At 42.5% G+C, this 27,705-nt stretch overlaps 1 protein-coding gene across 1 annotated transcript in view; it reads right to left on the bottom strand.

Annotated features, from left to right (window-relative positions):
- LOC310876896 (leucine zipper protein 2-like) overlaps positions 1-22,880 on the bottom strand; it is a gene marked incomplete at both ends in the record, with an annotated part of 151,864 nt that extends 128,984 nt beyond the window's left edge. Inside the window, one exon of the mRNA XM_083790546.1 lies at positions 22,819-22,880. Coding sequence (XP_083646672.1) covers positions 22,819-22,880 — 62 coding nt within the window. The remainder of the gene's footprint in view (positions 1-22,818) is intronic.
- Positions 22,881-27,705: the final 4,825 nt, after the last annotated feature.

Here is a 27,705-nt window from a genome sequence, read left to right as displayed (position 1 = left end):
CCTATAGGCCCTATCATCACCGTCGGTTATTAGTCCGATCAAGGTTCAAGGTTCAAGGTTGTTTATTAGTGTCCCCGAAGGGCAAAAGGTTTTACAGCAGGTCATAAGGCTTGAAACGTCAGACCAAAGTTATTGCTGTGGTATCATCCGCAAATGTAATTATGATGTTATTCTCATATCTGGCGACACAATCAAACATAAACAAGCTGTACAACAGAGGACTGAGGCAGCAGCCTAGGGGCGCACCAGTTCTGGTGAGAATTGTGGATGAGCATCTCTCTCCTATGCATACACACTGGGGCCTGCCTGTCAGAAAATCAAATAGCCAGTTACATATATGGAGCTGCCCACCAAGGCCACTGAGTTTCAACACTAATTTAGATGGTACAATAGTGTTAAATGCGGAACTATAGTCTATGAACAGTAGTCTGACATGAGAGCTTTTCTTTTCTAGATGTACCAGGGCAGTGTGTAAAGCAAGAGAGATTGCGTCATCCACAGATCTATTTGAACAGTAAGCAAATTGTAAAGGATCAATACTAGCAGGAATGATGCTCTTGATATAAGAGATATCAGATTAAGGGAAGGAAATAGTTAATCCAGGTTGAAACATGCAGCTATTCTTCACACAGATCATGCTGTCTGTCCTTTTAATTTCGTTCTCATTTGTCGGAGCGGCCCAAGGTTCTGTTTACTAGTGTAGACCACTCCATTACTGTCATGCAGCCAGGGTTGGTTGCCATGGAGCGCCCATTTCGAGGTGTCCTTCGCAGTTCAATTATCATTCACATTCTACTTTGTGCAGAGGATGTTACCGTTGTCACACACTAATGTCATTTCCTCTCGACTTTGGGGCACCAGCTCCACCCTTGAAAGTCATAGCCGTAATCATCTCTCTGCAGAAGCTGTTGTTTGGTGGCTTAAACAATGAGACTGTCTAGACTAGAGAGTTTCAGGTCAAGGACCCGCAATTACAGAAATTGATATTTAATTCATGGCTACGGACCCGCATGTGAAATGATTTTGTGTCAGGGACCCCATAACTCAAAATGTGTTAAAATAGCCGATCTCACAATACGTGGCATCACGAATGGTTCTGAACATTTTTTACTTTTTTTAATTAGGGCTTACGTATTTAAACTGTTCCACATTTAACTGGGCTGAAATTAGTTTTCTCCGACGGGTGGCTGGCATCTCCCTTAGAGAAAGGGTGAGTCACGCGGGAGAGACTGGCTCCTTCGCCTGGAAAGGAGCCAGCTTAGGTGGTTCAGGCATCTGGTTAGGATGCCTCTCAGGCGTCTCCCTAGGGAGGTCCTCGATACACGTCCCACTTGGAGGAGCAGACCAAGGTTCAGATAGAGGGATTACATCGACTCACTGGCCTTGGAACGTCTCATGATCCCCCAGGAGGAAGTCACTAATGTTGCTCTGGATAGGGAAGTCTGGAGCTCTCTGGTGGAGCTGTTGCCCCAGCGACCGACTACGGATAAGCGGTTGAAGATGTATGGATGGACATTACCTGGGGACCCCCTGGAAGCCCCTTGAGGACCCACAGGGGTCCCCAGTCCCAACTTTGAAAACTAGTGGTCCAGATGTCTAGACTTGACCTAATTGTGTTTGTTTGTTTCAAACCCATCTATGGCTGGCTATGACTGCCTCCCAAAGTTTACAGGCCTTGGATAGGCAACCCTGCCTAGCGTGTGTGTTTTGTTTTGTTTCTGCCATTGGCACTGAACTGCTGAGCTAATAAGAACCCAACAATTCATGCTGAATATGATACTTTTTAAAACTAATTAAAAAGTTCCTCAACCAGTGAATCGTCTGCCTTGGCAGGAAAATGTCTCCAAAATATTCTAATATTCTCCAAGTAGACGTCACAGATTTGTATTCTGTCCCGACTCCCTAGCCAGACAAGCCCCTTTGGAACTCCACAATGAAATGCTGCTTTGCAATTGTCGTATAATTCCATGAACCAAAGGTACTATTAAGTCACTAGAATGTCTCATCAAACTACTTTGAGTTTACACTTCACACCTGAATCCGAAGCTATTGTTCTAACTGTTTGAAGCTCGCTCCCCTGGAGTGAGAGGTTGGAATTTTCCAGGTGACCGTTTGGGTACGCTCTGTCAATGACTTTCACTGAGTAACTGTGCCACATTTTCCCTAAGAATGACTTTTACAATCTGTCACTATAGAAAGATATAGACGCTATTGTTGAAACTATTAATAGTGAGTGCTGTGCAACTAAGCAACTTGTACTCATTTAGAATGTGCTATAAGATTATAGTGTTTCGCTCCATTGGGTTAAACCGTGTTAATTCACTTCTTAAAAGAGAATGTTCAGTTTTATTGTATAGTTCCGTTAAACATTTCCTAACTACAAGTCTGTTTCCGTTTCATATACTTTTAAGTTATGATTAACCATGTCCATAGGAGTCTGTTCACAGTTTACATTTAAGTCTTGTTAAGTTTTAAACTATGTATTCATTATATCGGTTAAAAATTAGGGCTCCAGTTAAACCAGGATCAGGTCCCTTTGTCCTAGGTCCCGCCTCTCTCCAACCGGAAAGAGCTCCGTATGTCCGGGAGGAGGAGGGGCCTAGTTACAAATATAAGGACAGGTTTGTGGTTTGATCGAGGTTCTGCTGGATCCGGTTGCTCACTTTTGGCTAGACAAGTTGCTGTGTGTTTTTATCCAGAGTTCCCAGAGGACGTTTTTTTCCCTTTGTGCCTTTGTCTTGACGGTGGATTGCTCTTTTGACTGCAAATAAAGACGTCTGCTTTAAACCCACTTCATCTGTATCCTGACCCGGTTTTTCCCACATCTGCTGCACGCTGCTTTTTGTTTCTTCAGAAAAGAAAAGACACCTCACAATGTATATCATTGTTTTGGCAAAGGCTTGTCAATCCAAATAATACAGATCACTCCCACATTGCCTTGCAGTAAAACAAATCAACCAACATTTAATTCAGATAATGACAGACCCTTCACTACGGTACAGAATCACACTGAAGTTCATTACAGATCTTTTTAGTTTTGCCTGACACAAAGTTCAAGTAAATACTGCATTCCACACTTCCTTAGGCAAGCATTATTTGTTCAAATGGCGGTCCGTTCATCAGGCGGGCACTAAACAATGGTCAGGGGAATTGGCAGATTGCTCTCTCTTAGTTGCTGGTCGTGCCAGACACGCTGCAGTCCATCAATGTATAGATTAAAGACATTACCATCTCCCCCCTGGTCGATAGCAGGGTCTAAATCCCCCTGTGTTCCACACTTGACCTCCAGTAAATTCTTACTTTCCCGCAGTGTCACACATTATTTCAGCTACTTGAAAGACCTGGCCAAGCTGTTATGTTTAAGATGAATGTCTTGTCAACAATTGCAAAGCAAAAATTAATACCGGTATGGGAATTAGTTTTAATACCCCTAAAAAGCAATTTAGTTCCATTTTTTATATAATGCCACATTTGTCTAATGTCTCTCTTCTTAATTAAATTAATTGATTGTGTCTTGTACGAAGGTATTGATTGGATCTAAATGATTACCTGTAGCATGTTTTCCAGATCAACTAGCATAGTGTCAGTGAGTCAACAGAGCGAGTTAAAGAAGCCAGCTCATGTTGCCAATTTACACGCATTATTAAGTTGAACAGCTCTAGTCTTTCACACAACAACACAGCACCAAGAAAAACAACTATAGAAGGAGATGGCTTATTTTTTTCTCCTTTAAGTATGATATATGTATGCTCATTATATTAATCCAACCTTACAAAAGCTACTGTACCAATACAGTACAGTATACCTATTGCAGTGAATTGCACCGTATAGGCCTATGGCTTCAACGACAAGGATATTGTTGCTTGTCGGATGGAAACCTTGTATACCTGTGTTTCCAATGGACCCAACATAGTTATTTAGTCACAACTCTAATACTTTTTATTGGTAATTTAACAATAACCTGTACCTATCCACATTGTGGCCTTCACAGAGTGCTTCCACTTTTCACGGTCAGCTGCTGCAGTCCTCACTTCGGACCATGATTTCCATCCTGCTTATTTTCTTTCTCAACTCTATGCCTCCAGGCGGTCTTTGGTCTTCTTTTTATTTGTGTCCCTTCTGGTGCCCATGCATGTCATTGCTATGTTGCAGTTGCGGACCATGCAATGTTGAAAGATGGAGATAAAAGGTTTCTGCCCTAATAGTTAGTCAGTCACATCATAATTTGGAAAAATGTACATATACAGCGCTGACAGATTTCAACATTACAGAGGCATAATCTAGACCAATAACACATTCGCATCATTGATTCAGTATGGCTATCGCCCAGCTCTGTCATTAATTATCCCATCTCACCTGTGTAATATTGAAGAGCAACTCCATTTCATTTACAATATGTTCATATTTACAGCCTGATGTGAACATTATGCAGCACCACATACTCCTGCCAGAGCCAAGTTCTTCTCTGTTGTCCAAACATAACTTAAATATTTAATGCTTTAAACAACTCAGTTTCCAAGAAAAGCCTGCATGTCGAGGTATGAGACGGCAAACAAGTGAAAAATAAGTATAGATCACCTGTCCAAGGCATCTATAACGAGTAGGCCTAAATCAGTGTTGGTTGTAGTGTAGTGTTTTGTTCTTCCTGGAAATAAAAACGCCTGGGTTTCCGAGGCTAGTTGTAGTGTGAGAGGTGGACAGTGGAAGCATGTGGGACTCTGTCAATGCAGCCTTTTGTTCTGGATAAGTACCACTTGATTTTTGCAAAAGCATGAGCTCTGCACCACACCTCTTTGGCCTGGGATGTACAGATCAATTCAGTACATCTTTCCTGCTGTACTCCATACATTTCTGCTTCCTCTCAATCAAGCTCTACTGAATTGTAACCAATATACTTGGCAGAGAAATGTAAAAGCAAAATCTTAATGATTCTACTTTCAATTATTATTATTGTTTCTATAATTTGTATCCCATGATTTTGAAACCCATTGCGTGCACCGTGCGTGCACCGTGCGTGAGCGTGCATGTGCGTGTGTGCGCGTGCGTGTGTAATGAATAATAATAATATTAATAATGCCATATATACATATAATATAGATATCTGTATATTTTTTCTAATATTCCGAAGCATGGAATGCAGATTTAATAGTTTATAGTTAATGTGGCTAAAAACGAAAACCACCAAAAAAAGAAATTAATTTTATTTTCAGCTATAACTGTATATCAACTGTGCCGACTTGTGGTTGAAATCACTGGCACTGATCACATTTATTACTTTGAATATGTTATGAATTAATCTGGCTATTAATCTGTGCAAAAAAGCAGTGGGCGGGCGGCACTTATAAACTCTCCCATTGTGTTGTGCAATTAATTAATGAACACCGAATGAATGAGGAATTAATGAGGCCATAACTCATTAAAAATAATAATCATAATAATGATTATGATCAAACGATTAATGAACAAACTTTAGTTATTTTTTTATTATTTTCTTATTATTTTTAATTAATTTAAAGATATAGCTTTAAATAATAATAATATTATTTATTATTATTATATTACTAATATTAAATAATAATAATAATAATAATAATTATTATTATATATGTATATATATATATATATTAATATATATATTATATATATTTTATTTATTATATTTATTTATTTTTTAATATGTATTATTATAATAATAATTATGAATTAATATTAATATTTGTTTAAATATTTTTTAAATATTTTTTAGGCTACACGACGCGACATCACAACGCGATGCAGTACAGTACACAGAACGCAAACGCGATGCAGTAGTAACGCGACGCGTTAACATGGGTGCAGAGCTGCAAGCCACAAAGCATGCGTCAAAGCATACGTCAAAGCAGCGGTGCTTTCTGCGTGGAACGGACGTATGCACGCATGCACGCATAAAAAAAACTCAACGCGGCCATGTGCAGTACCAATGCAGTATGGTTTTTGTATGGCCTGCGCTGAACGGACGTATGCACGCACGCACGCACGCATAAAAAACGGGTCCATGCGACGCGAGCAGCGTTTGTAGTGGCACTAATGGAGCGCCATACACACACACACACACACACCTGTACACACACACACCTGTACACACACACACCTGTACACACACACACCTGTACACGCACACACCTGTACACACACACCTGTACAAGCACACACCTGTACACACACACACCTGTACACACACACACACACTTGTACACGCACGCACCTGTACACGCACACACACACCTGTACACACACACACCTGTACACGCACACACACTTGTACACACACACACTTGTACACACACACACACCTGTACATGCACACACCTGTACACACACACACACACACACCTGTACAACACACACTCACACTCACTGCATTACTTGTCGGACGGGATACCAGTCCACAAAGCATCACCGCGACCATCACTACGTTTGCTGTGGATAACGGCGATCAAAAGGAACAGAAACAATGAGGTGTGCGTACATGCGCGCGCCGACCAAGACGACGCATCGCCATCGCCTAGACCGCTGGGCGTAGATTTACACTAATGGCGCTGGGTCAGATTAATTCAAATGACGTAGGTCTACGCCAAAAGCGGGGAATGTGTTAAGTAACTTGTTCAACACTGGGCGGGGCTGACCTGCTGGCAGGCCATATATGGATATACCGCAGCCGATGATGTCACTGCTATGACCTCACCGCTGTGACATCACTCTAGCCAGCAGGATAAAAGACAGCCTCAAAGAGAGTCCAGATGAAATCAGACCAGATTAAATCAGAGTCCAGGTTAAATCAGAGTCCAGGTTAAATCAGCACTCCCAATAATCTCCAACCATCACCACATCTTCAAGACTCCTCCGGCCAAGATTCAAAGAGCTCTAGAATCTAGAAGCGTACCTCATTTCGTACCTCATCTCCTTTTCTTTTCTATTGAGCTCTTCGTTCTTCTACAGAGCAGGAAACCAACAGCTTTACTTCAGTTCACCGTCAACCGTCGAGTTAAGAAATGTTTTCCTGGACGTTGCATCAGAAAGGATCCCCAAAGCAAGGACATCATGCTGCTGTAGCGGTGACACACGAGCTGTACTACTTTAGATGGAGGGGTAAGAAGAAAAGAAGAATGATTGTTGTGCAGGTCTTCAACACACTGACTTTACACTGGAAGGAGTTGACCACAGTGAGAACTGGAAGAGGAGAACCTCACCTTGAGGTTCCATCCAGTTGCTACTACTTCACAGCTGTGCTGATTGAATATACTGTCTACATCTGGGGAGGGAACCTGCTTTGTGCCTTTGATGTTGACGTCCACACATGGTTTAAACCACAGATTTCTGGGACTGCTCCAGAGTTCGGAATCTCCAGAATCGACCACCACTTAGCCTGTGTGTTGGGAAAAGTCATGTTTATCTATGGATTCACCGAGCGGACTGGAACTAATGACATCTACAAGTTGGACACCACCACAATGGTCTGGACTTTAATTAACACCAGAGGAACAGAGGAACCTCCTGCTATATTCAGTCACTATGCTACCATCATCGGGACAAAGATGTTTGTATTTGGACGCTATGGGCGGGTTCAGAACTACAACACCATCAGAGTGTTTGACACAGAGACCAACCACTGGCTGGACACACCTTCTGCACAGATCCTTCCAGAAGGACGCTTCAGTCATTCAGCCTTTACCTACAATAGAGAGCTGTACATATTTGGTGGACACTATGTTAACGAGTACCATAAACACTACTTAAATGATCTGTGGAAATTCAGTCCAGAGACCTTCTCCTGGAAGAGGGTTGAGCCCAAGGGGAAAGGCCCGTCTCCGACGTCTAAAATGTGCTGTTGCATGATGGGAGATCGCATCATCCTCTTTGGGGGAGTCAAAAGACCTGATTACCTGTATGTCTTGGACTTAAGTCCTAGTCTGAAGACGTTGTGTAAGCTAGCAGTTCGGTTCGGTCAGTACGGTCTGGAGCAGTCTGGACTCCCTCACAACATCAGGTGGGAACTGGCAGCCATAACTAGCAACAGCCAATAGGAACTGTCAGCCATGACTACCAACAGCCAATAAGAACTGGCAGCCATGACTACAAACATCCAATAGGAACTGGCAGCCATGACTACCAACAGGACAGAGGTGTGACGAAAACATGCATAAAGCACAGGACAGAGGCGTGATGAAAACATGCATAAAGCACAGGACAGAGGCGTGATGAAAACATGCATAAAGCACAGGCCAGAGGCGTGATGAAAAAATGCATAAAGCACAGGACAGAGACGTGATGAAAACAGGCATAAAGCACAGGACAGAGACGTGATGAAAACATGCATAAAGCACAGGACAGAGGCGTGATGAAAACATGCATAAAGCACAGGACAGAGGCGTGATGAAAACATGCATAAAGCACAGGACAGAGGCGTGATGAAAACAGGCATAAAGCACAGGACAGAGGCGTGATGAAAACATGCATAAAGCACAGGACAGAGACGTGATGAAAACATGCATAAAGCACAGGACAGAGACGTGATGAAAACAGGCATAAAGCACAGGACAGAGACGTGATGAAAACATGCATAAAGCACAGGGCAGAGGCGTGATGAAAACATGCATAAAGCACAGGACAGAGACGTGATGAAAACATGCATAAAGCACAGGCCAGAGGCGTGATGAAAACATGCATAAAGCACAGGACAGAGGCGTGATGAAAACATGCATAAAGCACAGGACAGAGGCGTGATGAAAACAGGCATAAAGCACAGGACAGAGGCGTGATGAAAACATGCATAAAGCACAGGACAGAGACGTGATGAAAACATGCATAAAGCACAGGACAGAGACGTGATGAAAACAGGCATAAAGCACAGGACAGAGACGTGATGAAAACATGCATAAAGCACAGGGCAGAGGCGTGATGAAAACATGCATAAAGCACAGGACAGAGACGTGATGAAAACATGCATAAAGCACAGGACAGAGGCGTGATGAAAACAGGCATAAAGCACAGGGCAGAGGCGTGATGAAAACATGCATAAAGCACAGGACAGAGACGTGATGAAAACATGCATAAAGCACAGGACAGAGGCGTGATGAAAACATGCATAAAGCACAGGACAGAGGCGTGATGAAAACATGCATAAAGCACAGGACAGAGACGTGATGAAAACATGCATAAAGCACAGGACAGAGGCGTGATGAAAACATGCATAAAGCACAGGACAGAGACGTGATGAAAACATGCATAAAGCACAGGACAGAGGCGTGATGAAAACATGCATAAAGCACAGGACAGAGGCGTGATGAAAACATGCATAAAGCACAGGACAGAGGCGTGATGAAAACATGCATAAAGCACAGGGCAGAGGCGTGATGAAAACATGCATAAAGCACAGGGCAGAGGCGTGATGAAAACATGCATAAAGCACAGGCCAGAGGCGTGATGAAAACATGCATAAAGCACAGGACAGAGGCGTGATGAAAACATGCATAAAGCACAGGACAGAGACGTGATGAAAACATGCATAAAGCACAGGACAGAGACGTGATGAAAACAGGCATAAAGCACAGGACAGAGGCGTGATGAAAACATGCATAAAGCACAGGACAGAGACGTGATGAAAACATGCATAAAGCACAGGACAGAGACGTGATGAAAACATGCATAAAGCACAGGACAGAGACGTGATGAAAACAGGCATAAAGCACAGGACAGAGGCGTGATGAAAACATGCATAAAGCACAGGACAGAGGCGTGATGAAAACATGCATAAAGCACAGGACAGAGGCGTGATGAAAACATGCATAAAGCACAGGACAGAGACGTGATGAAAACAGGCATAAAGCACAGGACAGAGGCGTGATGAAAACATGCATAAAGCACAGGACAGAGACGTGATGAAAACATGCATAAAGCACAGGACAGAGGCGTGATGAAAACATAAAAACATAAAAAAGTCACTGAAATAGGTAAAACAGTTAGTCAACAAAACAATAAAAGTTAAATAAAAGTCTTCCGGTTGTTTTTAGGATTGATTTTAAAATTATTTTACTTGTGTATAAAGCTCTCAATGGTCTCGCACCTTCCTACCTACATGACTGCCTGCCTAAATATGTCCCAAACCTTCCTACCTACATGACTGCCTGCCTAAATATGTCCCAAACCTTCCTACCTACATGACTGCCTGCCTTCTACAACATTGCTTTTAATTGATCTTTTTTTATTATTTTTTGTTATTCATGTCCTCACTGTATTGCATTACTGCTTGTTTTTTAATGTCGTTGCCTTGCTTTTATTATTTTTTTCTCCATTGCTCTGTAAAGCACTTTGAGCTGCATTTCATGTCATGAAAGGTGCTATACAGATAAAGTATTATTATTATTATTAAAAGACTGTGCTTTAAAAGCATCTATAGGGAGGCTTCCAGTCTAAGGTGCATTGGAAGTTCATTCCAGGCGGCAGTGGCGTGCACAGACATTTAGAGGGGCAGGTGCTCAAGTGAAAAAAAGGGCACCTTGTGCAGCGCATTTTGGGGTGGGAACCCATTTTGGTACTTTAGCTATTGAAAAATAGCAGATCTACAAGCTCATAGCGCGCCACCGAGTGGCGCGCTACGAGCTTGTAGGTCTGCTATTTTTCTTTAATCGAAGAACCACTGACATAGAAACATAGCTTTAGATTGTGGGGGCTCTAGCACCCCCTAGTGTCTATCTGTGCACGCCACTGTGAGGGTACCTACCCTAGGGGACACGGGAAAATATATTTGATGAAATGAGCATTTGCGCCTGTCGTAGACATGCGCAGAGCAAGTTCAGTCAGGGAACCTCAGTCAGCGCGCCGGCCGTCAATTGGGCCACCGCAGCATCAGGCTCTCATCCACATGATTCACTCAGCCAATCACACGCTCACCCAATCTCTCATACCGGCTACTTGAACCAGAGGTTTGCATTCCTCTGCCTTCTTGCTTGCTTACTGCTGTTGTATCAGCGTGCTGCTGTCATACAACCTGCGCTCAATTCTGCTTGCTTACTGCTGTTGTATCAGCGTGCTGCTGTCATACAACCTGCGCTCAATTATGCTTGCTTACTGCTGTTGTATCGGCGTGCTGCTGTCATACAACCTGCGGTCAATTCTGCTTGCTTACTGCTGTTGTATCAGCGTGCTGCTGTCATACATCCTGCGCTCAATTCTGCTGCTGCTGCCTTTTTGTATACTGCGTGCTGCTGTATACAAAGTGCTCACCCACCTCCACCCCAGCTACCACCTGTCGTTTTGGATCTACTGTTTAGGTAAGGGGGATTCAGAGTCCCTATGGTCGGGACTGATGCGCTTGACCTGAGTACCTAAAAAGCAGATCCAATACATCGCCAAACCATAATAAATATATTGCATTGATTATCTTATATTCAATAAATATATATATTACATCCTCCTTGAGTTGTCTGACTGAAAGGGTTTTCATCATTTCTCTCTAATGAGCTCCAATGTTTCTTGTGTATAGGTTTTAAAACAATAGCATTGCTGTTGGGAGGAAACCTGTAGTATTTAATTGATTTATGTAGGCCTACAGTAAATTAATGAATGAAAAGCCATGGCATTGTGACCCCCTTGAGGGCTTGTGGATCTGCTGTTTTTTACTAGTAGTGATCTTCCACCCAACAGCGACGATATACTTAGTGGTATTCTGTAACTGAAGTCATGCCTCTGTCCTGGTTTCCTCTTTAGGATGGTTTCATGTTTCATGTCAAAATGTAGGCATTACATGCCTACATTTTGGCAGACGCTCTTAATCCAGAGCGATTTACAGTAAGCAAGAACAAAAAACATGGTAATACATCAAACAGTCATAAGCTAAGAACCTAACAGTGGAATATCTGTATAATGTCACTATACATATACACTATAGTGTTACAGTTCGCTCTCCATCACCTCTACATCCATGTGCTGTGGGTGTTCTGGGCACTTATATTCAGCGCCAGAGGACTCCAGAGCACTCCACAGCACCTCTCTCCCTGTTACAATCTCCCCACCTGGATGTCGTCTGCAATCACCTGATGAGCCTACAAAAGCCAGACCTGTCTGCAGCTTGACGCCAGTTCTTCCCCAGTCTTCGGTTGGTAAAGTTAGACAGCCAGACATTTAGGCCCTCAGTATTTATAGTCTTAGACAGTTAAACGTCACGCCGTTACTGTGCTTATTCTCTGCTCTGTGGACCTGCCTTTGACTCACCTCCTCTTCTCCTTTCCAGTGTTTCCGGGACCCGAGCTCTGTGGAGCAGCCTACGGACCCCTGCATCTCCTTTTCCCCTGTGTTTGTGAATAAACATCCGCCCGGGTGGGCTTTACTCTGCTTTGCCTCTCCTTGTTGTGCATTTGGGTCACACCACACCGAGTCATAACACTATAGAGTGCTATGTCTACCATTCAGGCCTAAGGCCGATTCTAAAAACGCCTCTAAATCCTGACCTAAGGTTTCTGAAAAACTTCAAATATTGATATAGCAGAATCAAAATGTTTACATTTTTGAATACTGTACATACTGTACAGAACCCAAATATGGGTTCCCGGCCTGAGGGGGTAAGGTACAAATAGGGAACCCCGCCCAGAATGGGTTAAAATGCTACATAACATAATGTTACATAAGTTGAGCCTAAGGTCGCTGAGGCTGACCAAAGTCTTGCTATCAAACACCACAGATAGATTACAGGACATTCATTCCTTTTTACCTGCAGGACCTTACTACAGTATTTCAGATCAGACTATGAAAGTCGTACAATTTGTCACACACGTTACCGAAGTGAAATTTGTTCTCCGCATTTGACCCCATCTCTTGGAGCGGTGAGCCGCAGCCAAGGAGCGGTGAGCTGCAGTCGTGCCGCGCTCGGGAATCATTTGATTAGTTTATCTAGCAGGAAACTAATGTATTAACTGGATTTTATGTTTTACCATCTAAATACCTTGTTGTCAAGCTTACACTACAGCAACATGAAAATACTTGTTCCAAATACAATCTACTCACATGATTACACTACACTACACTGACTACAGCAACACAAAATGAATGACATAGGATACAATCTTGTTATTTCCTATTCTCTGTGTGAGATATAGTTCCATTGATGTAGAACATGTAGAACTGCATAGAAAGAAAGTGTGATATATTTTTTAGAATGTGCCATAAAAGTGCATTTAAACCACAATACAACGAGGTTAAACATGCTAACCATATTTCAAATGAACAAGTAAAGTGAAACAATTCAGATTGAAAACCAGCACTCAATGTGGGGAACAAGCTCTTAACTGCATGCATGGAGACTCTATCAGCCCAGTTTAAATGATCAAATTAATTAGTTACAAGTTACTACAATTACAATTACAGAAAACAATTATGTGTTATTGTATCTTACAAGCTAATGTAATCGCTCTCCAAAAGCACAATCTGCACTGACTCAAACACTGCTTTCCCCAATTAGCATCCAAAACCTTACCTGAGTCCCGACATTGTTTAAAGTACAGTCTACAAATATGCCTACAGTAGGCCTATGCGGAAAAATACTTAAAGATTGCCACAATTTTTGTATTTTTCCAGTTTTTCATGTGTTTCAGGGGTGAGGCAAGCAAACTGACACTAATAATATTTCACAGACTAGAAGTTATCCTAGTGACAGAACGTATAAGAAAGAATGTCTATTCAGACTTCAGAGCATATAGGTTTCACTATCTCCGCCTATACAGCATACACAGTTGTAGAATTGTGTACAATTATTTATATATTTTTATATGTATGTATGTATGTATGTATGTACATGTATACTGTATGTATGTAGTATGTATTTGGTTAAAATGGGTAGGGTTTAAAAAAATAAAGAGATTGCTCTGTTGCACTGGCCTAAAAGTGGGTCCTTAAAAACGGCTTCAACTTCTGAAATGTATGTATGTAGGTATGTATACTATGTGTGTATGTATTTAAAAGGGGGGCTTTTTTGTAAAAAGCCCAGCCCACAATACCTTCATATATTTAAAAATAATTCAAAAATAGGGTTACCAGTGAAGGGCAAACTGCCTATTCACTGGGGACTATGCAAGGCAGAGGCGTCCACCCCTCTGAGTCCAAGTGGGAGGCATACTATCATCCGACAGAGCATTGCTCCGAAGGAGCAATGCTCCGAGGTGCGCTGCGGGTCGGGAGAGGGTTGCGGTTAGGTTTAGGTGTCTGCCCCGGGGGAGGTTAGGGTTAGGGTGAGGGAGGAGGTAGGTTGTCGTTCGGACCAATGCTCCGTCGGATGAAAGTACTGCACCCAGTCCAAGTTAGACTAGACCGCATACCTAAAACATGACACTCGGAAAACATTTCCGTTTATGAAACACATTTTTGAGTTCCTCATGTATATATGTATGTATGTATGTACTGTATGGAGAAGGAACACCTGCAATTCCACAGGTTGTTGTAAAATGGCATTGTCTGGTCTAGTGTTGTCCGGGTGTGTCTGGAAAATATTTCTAACTGCCTGTAAACCAGTCGCTGTATGTATGTTAGTGTAAAGGCTGTCAATGTCTATGGTTAAAATGTATGTGTGTGGTGGCACGGCTATGGGCTTGATTTTTTCCAGGAAATATATGTGTCTCTTAAATAACTGGCGTGTATGGTGGAGAGGGGGTTGAGGAAGTGGTCTATGTATTGTGCTATGTGGTAGGACTCACTGCTGCAGTCTGACACTATGGGTCTGCCGGGAGGCACCTCGAAGGGAATAGTCCAAGTCTGTGGATCCTTATGGATTTTGGGTAGTAGATAGAATATCCTAGGTCTGGGGTTATCGGGTCCATAGAGGAAGTCGCGTTGTTTGGAGGTGATGTAGTTTTGGTGATAAAGTGTTGTAATGATTTGTCTGAGTTTGATCTGAGTCTGTGGTTGTATGCTGGCTGCTATGTGAGTGTAGTATCTTGTGTTGGATAGTTGTCTGTTGGCTTCATATGTGTATTGGAAATTATCTAAAATGACTATTTTTAACCTTTATCAGCTGGTTTAATAACTATTTGTTTGTTGTTCCGCAGTGTTGTGATGCTGTTCCGTTCGTCTGTGGTCAGGTTGTCAGGTCTGTCTAGTGATGGGTGGTACTGATTAAGTCTATGGTTATCTAGCTGTATGAGGTCTCGTATACTGCCGTCCACCTGGGAGAGTTTTGGCTCCCAGGTGGAGGGCAGGACAAAAGGTGTATGTCCGTCTGTCTGTGTGTTTTTGAAAAAGTCTATTAATTTAAGTCTCCTATGGTATCTGAGTGTGTCCCTTCCAAGTGCCTCCCACTCTGTCCCTGTGGGTTGAGGAATGTAGGCGAGACCCCTCTCCAGCAACTGGGCCTCTGCGGCCGTGAGACGGACGGACCTGGACAGGTTCAACACATTGGAGTGGGGGTCAGGTGCTGGTCGGAGGGACTCAATGGCTGTTGGACGTTGAGAGGAAGAGGAAGAGGGGGGAAGAATGGTGGTGGGCAGTGTGGGAGAGGGGGGAAGGGGGGAGGAGAAGGAGGAGGAGGAGGAGGAGGAGGAGGGGAGCCTGTTGGGACCAAGGCAGGTACCAGAGGAAGAGGAGAGGTAGGGCAGGAATCCAGGCTTCGGCTCCTGTTCAGAGAAAATTTTAATGTGTGCACCAATGGTTAAATATTTTGACTGCTGTGGTGTGTGTCCAGTGTATGTTGTCGGATTCTGTGTGAAATTGGTCGGGGTCAACTGGTGGGATGTATGGGAAATGTGTTGAGATGTACTGATTCATGAGTGTGAGGTTATTTTTCTCACGTGCACACACACAGGCACACGCACACGCTCTCTTATGGGGTACCGTTTCAAATGTGCATCTGACTCCTTCTAATATGCATCAATGTGGGTGTCCTTGACATGAAAGTCTTTGAGAACCACTGGTTTATGTACTGTACTGTATGTTGACATTTGGCCAATGGCCTGTGTCACTGACATACATAATACTGTGTAGATGTATTACATTGAGTAGGTGACGTCAGTCGGCTCACTATTACAAGCTAGTGGCTAGCGAATTGCAGGGCTTCTATCTGAAGAGACGTTGAAGCTAATAATATTAGCTTCAACGTCTCTTCAGATAGAAGCCCTGCAAGTGTCTATAAATCAGACTACGGCATATTATGCCGTAGTCTGATTTATAGACACGTAAACTATTGCTGTGCAGTATGGGGCAACGCAGCTCAGACCGATATGAGAAGACTGCAGATCACACTAAACAAGGCAGCTAGAATGGTCTTAAGATGTGGGTATGAAATAGACACAGATGAACTGCATAACAGAATGGGGTGGCCCACAGCATAAGAAAACAGTCTCTTGCATTGATTTCTAAAATAAAAACATCTAATAAACCAGTAAACATAAAGAATAAATTAACATTAGTTTGTGAGAAACATCAGGTCAACACAAGATCAAGACACAAGGATATTTATGTTCTACCAAAAATAAAAAATAGTATGGGAAGCCGATCTTTTATTTTTAGGGCAGTTAAATTATGGAACTCATCATTATAGCTGGGATTTCTGTTTAGCTTTGTTTTTTTTAGTTCTAGTTTCTGTGTTGGTATGCAGTCAGGTTTTCAGCTGGCTCAGGGAAGAGGTCGACCCTGCAATGCATAGTCCACTATGCCGAATTGAAGTGGACTCGGACCCAGACTTTTTTTTTCTCCCTGGAAATAAAAACGTCTGGGATTCCGAGGCTACTATAGATAGGTGAATGAACTGTATCTGTCTGTGGGCAGGCATATGCTGTGTGTGTGTGTGTGTGTGTGTGTGTGTGTGTGTGTGTGTGTGTGTGTGTGTGTGTGTGTGTGTGTGTGTGTGTGTGTGTGTGTGTGTGTGTGTGTGTGTGTGTGCGGTTGTATGAGTTGAGGATTAGAGGTATAGGTATTTTTGTTACCCTGTAATATTTTAAAATGTTTTTTTGAAATGCAATGTACTATTTTGTAATGTAATATAATGTATTCTGTAATGTTTTAATGTATTTCTGGACTCTTGGAAGATTAGCCAAAAGGCTAAAAGAGATTTAAAAAAATAATAATAATAATAATAAAAAAAATCAGTGGTTGATACATCAATACAAACACCTGTCTACAACATGTCTCTTAAACATGACTCATTCAGCAGTAGCCTAGTTAGCCTCCAAAGTATTGACATTAAGGTCCTTGCAGACTGGACGCGTTTTTTAGGAAAACCGGCAGAAAAACGCAGAGGTGTGCCCAGGACCTTTAATGTCTGCATACATATACAGAGGGCAATAACCTGGACTTCTCTCCCTGTCATGCCGTGATCCTATACTCCTAAAGGCAGAAACCGTGCGCTCACAGAATGCTTGATGACAAATCCAAGTGCCGCTGGAATGAATTACTGTTCCTGTATGTCGGGGAGAATGTTTCACCTCATGTTCTTTTATACCCTATTTCGCTGTATGGCAGTGTCGAGCAAAAGCAGACAATTGGCAAGCTTTAATACCATGCCGTGGCGTAGCGTGTCCAGGGCTCGACGCTTAGCATTTTTCCAAGTAGCACGTGTGCGCCTAAGTTGAAAAATCTAGTAGCACACAAATTATTTTAGGAGCATGATGAAAAATGATGTATTTTTAAGGGGCGCTAGCCTCTCCTATATACAGCCTTTGTCCACACACATCTCAAAATGAGCCATTGACAATCAACAGAGAAATTAAGTCAAAATTCTGCTAAATATGACATAAATTAAACGCCATTGACATTGAAGGGAAAATGTATGTCATATGTAAACGAGCAAATCAGCTAACCAATCACAGGCAACAGGCATTCTGATTGGCCAGTATAAAAATAAAAAATAAATAAAAACTTTATTTGTATAGCACCTTTCATGACATGAAATGCAGCTCAAAGTGCTTTACAGAACAATGGAGAATAAAAGAAAAGCAAGGCAACGACATAAAAAAACAAGCAGTAATGCAATACAGTGAGGACATGAATAACAAAAAATAAAAAATAAAAATAAAAGATCAATTAAAAGCAATGTTGTAGAAGTGGGTCTTGAGCTGAGCTTTAAAAATGTCTACAGAGGCTGCCTGACGAAGGTACAGTGGGAGCTTGTTCCATGCCGACGGCCCGTAGAAGCAAATAGCTGCTTCCCCGTATTTTTTAGTTGCCATTTTTTTAGGCAAAGCGAGCAGGCCAGCAGTGGAAGACCTTAGCGGGCGGTTTGGGACACATTTAGGCAGGCAGTCATGTAGGTAGGAAGGTGCGAGACCATTGAGAGCTTTATAGACAAGTAAAATAATTTTAAAATCAATCCTAAAAACAACCGGAAGCCAGTGCAGTGATGCCAACACTGGAGTAATATGTTCTCTCATCTTAGTTCTAGTTAAAACTCTGGCTGCTGCATTTTGGCCAAGTTGTAATCTGTCAGTTGTTTTCTTAGGCAGTCCTGAAAAAAGTGCATTGCAGTAATCAAGCCGAGAAAAAACAAAGGCGTGGATTAGCGTTTTTGCATCGTCCAAGGACACATAGGCTCTGATTCGTGCAATATTTCTAAGGTGAAAAAAGGCAATCTTGGTAACATGATTAATGTGTGAATTAAAATTCAATTCAGAATCAATAATAACCCCCAGGTTCTTTACTGTACTGTTACTTTCTACAGTCAGGTTGCCAAGTCTGCTTAATATTGATTATTTCTGCTCACTAGAACCGATTATGAGAACTTCTGTCTTATCCTCATTTAGCTTGAGAAAGTTCTCACTCATCCAACATTTGATGCTGGACAGACAGGTAAACAGCGGGTCTAAAGCACAGGGATCATCTGGAGCCACAGAAAGATATAATTGGGTATCATCAGCATAGAAATGAAAATTGACTCCGTGATTGGCAATGAGTTCGCCCAATGGCAGTATGTATAAGGAGAAAAGCAGAGGGCCTGTGGAATACCAGAACTGATGTTGTGTTTGTCTGAGTCAAACTCGGCTAGATTGACAAAGTAACTTCTGTTTGATAGGTAGGAGGAAAACCAGGATAGGGCCGTACCAGACAGGCCTATCCAGTGCTCCAGACGCTGTATTAAAATTGAGTGATCAATCGTGTCAAATGCAGCCGTTAGATCTAGAAGTAAGAGAACGGATACATGTTTCTTGTCAGCAGACACCCTAAGATCATTCATTACTTTTACAAGTGCTGTTTCTGTGCTGTGACCTTTCCTAAAGCCAGATTGGAATTTGTTGTGCACATTATTGTTCTGTAGAAACACATCCAATTGATGAAAGATGCATTTTTCTAAAACCTTGCCCAGAAAGGGTAGATTTGAAATGGGTCGATAGTATGAGATGATATCTGATGATGTATGATCACAAGAGCGCCTCTCACTTCACATGGGTGTGATTTTTCTTTAATGAAGTGATATGAGGTAGGGGTGGAAAATAATACGTCAAAATATTATATCACTATCATTTCAGCAATTATCACAAAATAGTGATATTCATCATGATATCATTGTTATGTTTGTTTTCATATAATCAATTTGTTTTATGCTAATACTTTGTAGATAGATCGATAGTAGCTCTGTTCCATACCTCTAATACGTGCAACACATTAGAGCTATGGACCAGAGCTAGATAGATAATATGTTGCTCATGGATGGATAGACAGGCTATCCGTTTTTATCCTGCTGTACTATCATGTTAGTGTGACATTCAGACAGTGCAGAGGCTGCTCGATGGTGAATTAGTATTGTAACATTCTCCTTGGCTTTGACTGACTGAAATTAATACGGTAATCCAGCCAGTTCGGTCATTCGCATTATCATTTATGCTGGGCACACGCTTTTGTAAGCAAACGCTAAGCAAGGGTTGTTTTTGATAAACATCAATCCGTCCACTCCATGTGTGTGTGTGTGTGTGTGTGTGCGCGCGTGCGTGCACGGCTGCACACTGTTTCACCCGCGTTTGGTTAAAAGTAAGTTACGTTTGAACTTTGAACATTACAAACAAACTTTGCAAATAACGTGTCTGGGTCCAAGCAATTCCCTCTGAATCTGTGCTATCATGCTAATGCTATCCCGCTGAGTTCGCTCTGTCTGCCGCTGCTGACAGTCAGTAAGCAGTGACAGGGGAAAGAGCAGCGACACAGGGAGGGGAGGGGCGGTGGGAGCAAAGGGAACAGATCTTCAAATGGACACCGCATTGAGCCTCGACAAGTTGTTAGCTTGTAGCTCTTCTCTTTTTGGCGAACGACACCGCCGTTCAGAAATATAAATGTAGGTATAGAACTATAGAATGTGCACTTGCTGTAGACAGAGACTTGTCTTTATCACGATTGAATGGTCAAATCCTGTAGTCGCACCTGTGCTACAAATTGAATTTTACAACTCGCATGGTGATATTTGTAGTCGCAAATGCGAGTAGCCTACCTAGTCGCACTGTCGAGCCCTGAGCGTGTCAGCTTGTAGATCGGCTATTTGCTAAATGTCTTGATTCTGGCGTAGCCTATAAGGACATAGCCTGGAACTCACCTATGCTTTCTATAGCATAGGCAGCTCCCGGCAGGATCCGCCGGCAGAAACTGTGTGCAGCTGCTGGACATGAGACTAATTAATTAGAGCGACAGAGAGAGAGAGGAGTGTGTGTGTGTGTGTGTGTGTGTGTGTGTGTGTGTGTGTGTGTGTGTGTGTACGGGTGTGCGTGTGTGAGCGTCAATTTAACAAAGGTGCAGACGATCAGAAATCAGCAGAGAGTGATCGACGTTTGCGCTACTCTATGCCGTATTGAAGTGGACTCGGACCCAGACTTTTTTTTTCTCCCTGGAAATAAAAACGTCTGGGTTTCCGAGGCTAATAAGGACATGACACAAAGTGTAACGCCAGGTTGAAAGTGGATTCCTAAATATTATTGAACTGATGAAAAGTATTAACAACACACAACTTGTGTTGTTAATACAGGCCAGCTGGGCCGTGGCTCAGTGGTCCATGCAGGCCCCTTGGCCGGTAGTCCCAGTCGGGCAGTGTGCCGCGGGCTCGACTCCCGAAGTAGTACACAACTGCTATCATCAACCTAATACTATTTAATAATTAAACTGCTATCAATGATGCAGGCAGGAGGTACTATACTGTAGATGCATGTGATGATGTCTGCTGACAGCGGGAGGTAGGCCTACTACTGTACATGCATGTGATGATGTCTGCTCACAGCAGCATGTACTACTGTACAAAGTGTACATGCATGTGATGATGTCTCCTTACAGCGGGAGGTACTACTGTACATGCATGTGATTATGTCTGCTCACAGCAGCATGCACTACTGTACATGCATGTGATGATGTCTGCTCACAGCAGGAGGTACTACTGTACATATGCATGTGATTATGTCTGCTCACAGCAGCATGTACTACTGTACATATGCATGTGATTATGTCTGCTCACAGCGGGAGGTACTACTGTACATATGCATGTGATTATGTCTGCTCACAGCGGGAGGTACTACTGTACATGCATGTGATTATGTCTGCTCACAGCGGGAGGTACTACTGTACATGCATGTGGTGATGTCTGCTCACAGCAGGAGGTACTACTGTACATGCGTGTGATGTCTGCTCACAGCGGGAGGTACTAATGTACATGCGTGTGATGATGTCTGCTCACAGTCAGCGGGAGGTACTACTGTACATGTGTGTGATGTCTGCTCACAGCGGGAGGTACTACTGTACATGCGTGTGATGATGTCTGCTCACAGTCAGCGGGAGGTATTACTGTACATGCATGTGATGATGTCTCCTCAGTCCTCACAGCAGGAGGTACTACTGTACCTGTACTACTGTACATCCTCACAATGCAGAGAAAGAAAGCCCTTCCTTCCCACACACACCTTGCGGAGGATGAATGTCTGTGAGAAGCTGGTCGAGAAGTGGAATGATTTTTATCAAGCGATTAATCCATCCTCCCACACAGACCGCGGCCTCCATCACCATTTCAGTTTAGTCCATCACTTACTCTCTAGTTCAAGTCCAATTCTTTATCCTGCACACTCATTCGCTCACTCTTTTTAAGACACTGCAACACAATTCTCCCTTTCCTTTTCCGTTCCTTTCTCGCCAGTGCAGATTCCAGCTTGCTCGCTGCCAAAACTGTGAGCACTGCAGTAAAGTCTTCTTCCTACAAGCCATGGCAGTTCAAATGCAAATATTATACCCAATCATTGCATTGCGTGTAAAGTCTCCAGGTTTTCTTCCGGACATGTATGAACCTTATTTACTATGACACTATGGCATAATTATGAGTCCAACTATTGGTTCTCAAATGTTATATTTGCCAGGACCCCTTAACTCTGAGTGTTACAGGTCCATTTGGTTCCATTTGTTCACTCTCAGAGTTACAGACCTGTTATGGTCATTCAGGGCTGTTTATTGACATTATTGTGTATGTCACAAGTGGCATATATATTATTTTTTTTACAAAAATGTCCACCACAAGCCAGCATGGTGGTGATGACCCCTGATAATGCATCATGGCATTCAGAGCATATTACAACACACATGAGGACACAAATAGTGCCTCTGCCCACAACTGGCAATGAGGAGGAAAGCAGCCCGATTCAACAGATAAGCTCTTCTTTCATCCCTCCACTCAGAACATTCAAACAAGGAAAACCCGCAGCAAGAATAAAGAAAGCGCAACCAATTTGACATGACTGAATACAATCTTCAGATGAATACAATATAGTCAGTGTATCTGCATGGCAAGCTTTTGTTTCACTTGAAGCTGACACACATAAATACCTTTGCTTATTATTATTTATGACTCACCTAGTGTTGAGGCTCACAGCCGGACAGAGGAGCAGTAAGCAAAGAGCTTGGATGGATTTCATAGCTGTGCTGTGGTCTCACTCTCCTGTTCGCTCTCCTATATCAGTTGCTTTCTTCTGTCTCTCTAGTTATTAGCACACCCTCACACAAGCAGACACACACAGACACACAAGCAGTGAGGCAGACAGATGCAACACAGTGGCTGGGACTGGGAGAGAGGGAGGATCTGTGGCTTTAAATAACGCAGGCAGCCAGGCACACGGAGGGACTCGCTAATTTAATGGGAATGAACGGGAAGGGCTGAATCTTACAAGACAGGCAGAGAGAGAGAGACAGAGAGAGAGAGAGGGAGGGGAGTGATTTGGAGAGCCCGGTTCGGTTCAGCCATTGGCTAGAGGTTTGCTCTCTCTCTCTCTCTCTCTCTCTCTCTCTGATGTCAGAGACTCAGACAGCAGAACAATTAAACTGGCAGCTGACCGGTCACCGGATGCAATAAGCACCATGGGGTCAATGAAGACCCTTCCTTCCCTTTTCTTTTCGCTACTCACTCGGTTAAGTAAAACATAGCCGTTGTGACTAGGGTTGTCCCGATCACGTTTTTTTGCTGCCGATCCGATTCCGATCATTTGATTTTGAGCATATGCAGATAGCGATTTTTCCAAATCCAATATTTTTATATTATAGAACATGTTTATGCCATATATCACAATAGTACAATATCGCAAATGACAGACTATCCAGTCTAATATCATGATATGGATATAATATTGATACTAGGGATGTCCCAATCACATTTTTTGGCTCCGGATCCAATTCCGATGAAAATGACGTGATCGGCCCCGATTTCCGATCACCCGATCCGATCGCAACCCCAGTTGCCATTCTGCACTGTGATTGGCTGAACATTGCGGGTTAATGAAGAAATAATGTAGGCCTACTATGGCCGAAACAGGATATATTAAAAAAACTGATTCATGTCTGTACACAAGTAATATATGTGACAGGCCTATGAACCAGTTGTCTCACGTAGTCAGACAGCTATTCCAGAATCTCCGAATGCTACCCGTAGAACTACACAAAAGCCGAGACCCGGAAGCTGTAAGAAAATCTCTTTTAAAATGTCTACATTTTTATTTTAGAATTTCCATTTCTGACAAAACGGAAGCGGGAAGGAGGTACGTGTCACATAATGCTTTATCCTCTGATTTTCAGAGCTTCCGCTGTGCTCCAGATGGAAGCATTTGAAAGTTCCGGCTTGTGATGCTAATGAACCAACCGGTGACCTCAGTCTCCACTCATTAATATGTAATGCCCGGGTTCTCCTGAAATGAACGGGGGTCTCCCCCTTCATGACTGGTGAGATATATGATTAAGACAGATAAGGGTGGTCCTCAAAGGACACTTAGGGACATTATCCCCGGTAGCCGAGGAACAGCGTCCTCAGTTGTGGTCTAGTGGATTCATTACAGCTGGTGTCTATGGGTTTCCGTGCATGGTGCTTCTAATAAGACCCAAATAAATGGCTGCAAGTCATTCAGAATATGGAGGGGGGGTGAGGGGAGGTACTACTGGGGAACAATAGACTCTATTAAAGGTGTAATAGAAACCATTTTTCATACCTATGGTGTGTGACCTCCACCTTTTGTGATGGACTGCTTATTATTTCCGCCGGTATTCCGTGGCTTTGGAGCCCCACTTAGAACATCCTCAACATCCTCTACATCATGTTCAGCTAGTGCTCTAAATATTTTATGAGGTCAATCTCAAATTCCAAATAGATATGGAACGGTAAAGTAAGGCTTGGACAATACTACTGTACTGTATAGTATACTACTGTATTACTACTGTATCTTACTTACAAGACTGGAGGCACACTGTGTAACCTTTTCAATTAAGCAAAAGTTTTTTTCACTGGTGTATTTTTCACAATAACAATTCCACATGTGTTCTCTTAATAAGTATGTAATCAAAGTTAGTGCAACTTTGATTACATTCTGTCACTCCATCCCTGTTCTTTTTCAGATAAATGTGTACAAACTATATCCTGCCTTAATCTAGATCAAATCTAGACTGGCTCTAATCTGTATCCTCACATGTTTCCCGGGCGGAAAATGAGATGCCCCCTTTGTGTGAAATATAGGTCATCAACATCAATCAAAAAAGTTGAAGCTAGTATAAGACCTTTAGTGAAATGTAATTCATGACATGGCCTAATTGTAAGCAACTCTCCTTCTCAGTCAGCATGTAGGGGAATCCCATTGGGGAATGAGCTAAAATGAGCCACATGTTGCAGTATGCATTATCACAGCCAGCTAAATACAGCTTCCAATGATGAAACAATTCACACTTCAGGTTCCTGTGCACTCCTATAGAGCACCGCAGTCCCTCCCCCTTTCAGAAAAATGAGTGGCCCAGGAAATGAAAACCCAATGCATTCTCCCATCGGCACTTCTTATTTAATTTATTTAAAGACGGTTATGCCGCGGACAAAGCCAACTCGGATCGTGACAAATCATGACAATGAACACAATGTTTTGGGCCGATCAAATAATTTATAAGACGAAAAACAAAACAAATAGTGTTGTCTCCTGACTTTCTTTTCTTCTTTCTAATGATTTGATCGGCCCAAAACATTGTGTTCATTGTCATGATTTGTCACGATCCGAGTTGGCTTTGTCCGCGGCGTAACCGTCTTTAAAGGTATATTCAGTGATTTCACTTAATTCAAATCACTTATTTTTTTGTTTTGTCGTGATAATCCTCCCTACTATAGAGTGTGCTGGCCATATAAGGAGTTCCTCCCTGTCCCCAGTTAACCCCTGGGGTCAAAAAACCTTAGGTTTCGTTTTTGACTCTCTATCCTGATTGGACGAAAGGCTGGGTCCCACAGCCAAAAACGAAACCTAAGGTTTTTTGAGTGAAATCACTGAATATACCTTTAAATAAATTAAATAAGAAGTGCCGATGGGAGAATGCATTGGGTTTTCATTTCCTGGGCCACTCGTTTTTCTGAAAGGGGGAGGGACTGCGGCGCTCTATAGACACAACACATGTGAGTTAATTATGCAACAACAAAAAAAGTTCCATGATGTACTGTGATACTGTACCTCCTTACAATTATCTACTGCTTCATATACTTAATTATATCAGGAGCTCAATGAAATCACATCACATAAAAAATAAATACTGTAATGTTAACATACACTTTACAATTTAGGAATTTAGCTTGTAGATTGTCTATTTTCAGCATGCAACTAATTGTAAAATGACTTATGGTGGATCTCTTGTCCACTAGTCTAGTTTTTATTTGTTGACGAAATTGTCAGTACATTTAGTCTTAGTTTTAGTCATCATAGCTTAAGGTGGCCTTACACTAGCCGATTTTTTTCAATCTGAAATCTGATAGCACCACACACTACAGGATAATCGGAGCGGGGCAGAGCAAATATCAAACATTCTTGATGTTGATCGCGCCTTGAGCGGCCCCGAGCAGATCGATTGAGTCGGGCACCCCCCGAGCATCAAAAATGCCTGATTATCGGCTAGTGTAAGGCCACCTTTAGTTTCCATTTAGTTTTCGTCAGTGGAAAAAGGTAGTCAACGAACATTTTTCGTCATAGTTTTAGTCGACAAAATCAACATCTACCATCACATCTACCATCACAATCATCACAATCTACCATCCATCTTGTAGATCTGCTCTTTCCGGTCCGTGACTCCATCGTATGACTATAGATTGGGGCTCGTCACAGACAGCCATGGTTGAATCCAAAGCCCAAACCAACCAATATGTGTTGCCATGCAACTCCTTGCAACCAAACGTTTGCGAGTAGCTGTATGGCGCATTGGCGACCCATTGGTGTGGTTTGGGCCACTGAATCGAACCAGTTGAATCACTTGGGTCAACGTCGGAGTTGTCCTGATCGGATCGGGTGATCGCGTCATTTTCAAATGACGAATTCTCCAATCATTGTCAATGGCCTTTAATGTTCGTTTTAGGACAAAAATCTACACTATAGTTGAAGGGGAAAATAAGTCACGGTTCATAAGGCGATTAAGTTTATTTCAATTTTTTAACTATGAATGTGTAAACGTGTCTGGAGAAGGCCACTTGCTTTCAATTAGGCTTTCTACTTCACATTTTTATTGACCTTGTGTATCATTTTCTGAATATTTTTGTATGTGAAAATGTATTGCCTATAATGCCTACATCTAGTCATTTCATTTGTCAATACTGTATACGCATGACATGAGTCATAATAGGGGCTGCCTGTTTGTATTGATTTATTCAACTCTAGCAGCATGTAATAGTCATTCTCTCAATTTACACAATTTAATACCCCAGTATTATTTTAAACTCACACTGGCAAAAGGTCAACATGATATGTGACCAAGCTGTATATTTGCTGATCAGCAAAATCAACAAATACAGCTGCAGCAATAAAGCCTTACTGTATTTCCTTGATATAATGCATGCATCTTCTCAAGTTCTCATGTGGTTTATTTTAAGTTTTCTTTCACATATACCCTACTATAGGTTGATTTATGCATGCAGTTGTATACAGTACATACACTGCTCTGCCATGCATTGACTCGGAGTAGAGTCGCTGCTTCTTCGCTTGGAATTGAGCCAGCTTAATTGGACATCTGGTTAGGATGCCTCTCGGGCGTCTCCTTAGGGAGGTCCTTGATGCATGTCCCGCTGGGGGGAGACCCCGGGCGAGACCAATGATGAGTTGGTTTATATCCCCAATATCTGCCGGGACTGCTCTGGAGAGGGAAGTCTGGAGCTCTCTGGTGGAGCTGTTGCCCCCGCGACCAGACTATACGGATACGTCGTTGAAGATGGATGGATGGATGTAAAGAGATGATGAAATAGCCATGGCA

Source organism: Protomyctophum parallelum (assembly GCF_964188405.1).
Source record: "Protomyctophum parallelum genome assembly, chromosome: 2".
In the NCBI taxonomy this organism is placed as follows: domain Eukaryota; kingdom Metazoa; phylum Chordata; class Actinopteri; order Myctophiformes; family Myctophidae; genus Protomyctophum; species Protomyctophum parallelum.
The sequence above is the reverse complement of the archived record's forward strand: the minus strand, read 5'-3'. Positions and strand labels throughout refer to the sequence as shown.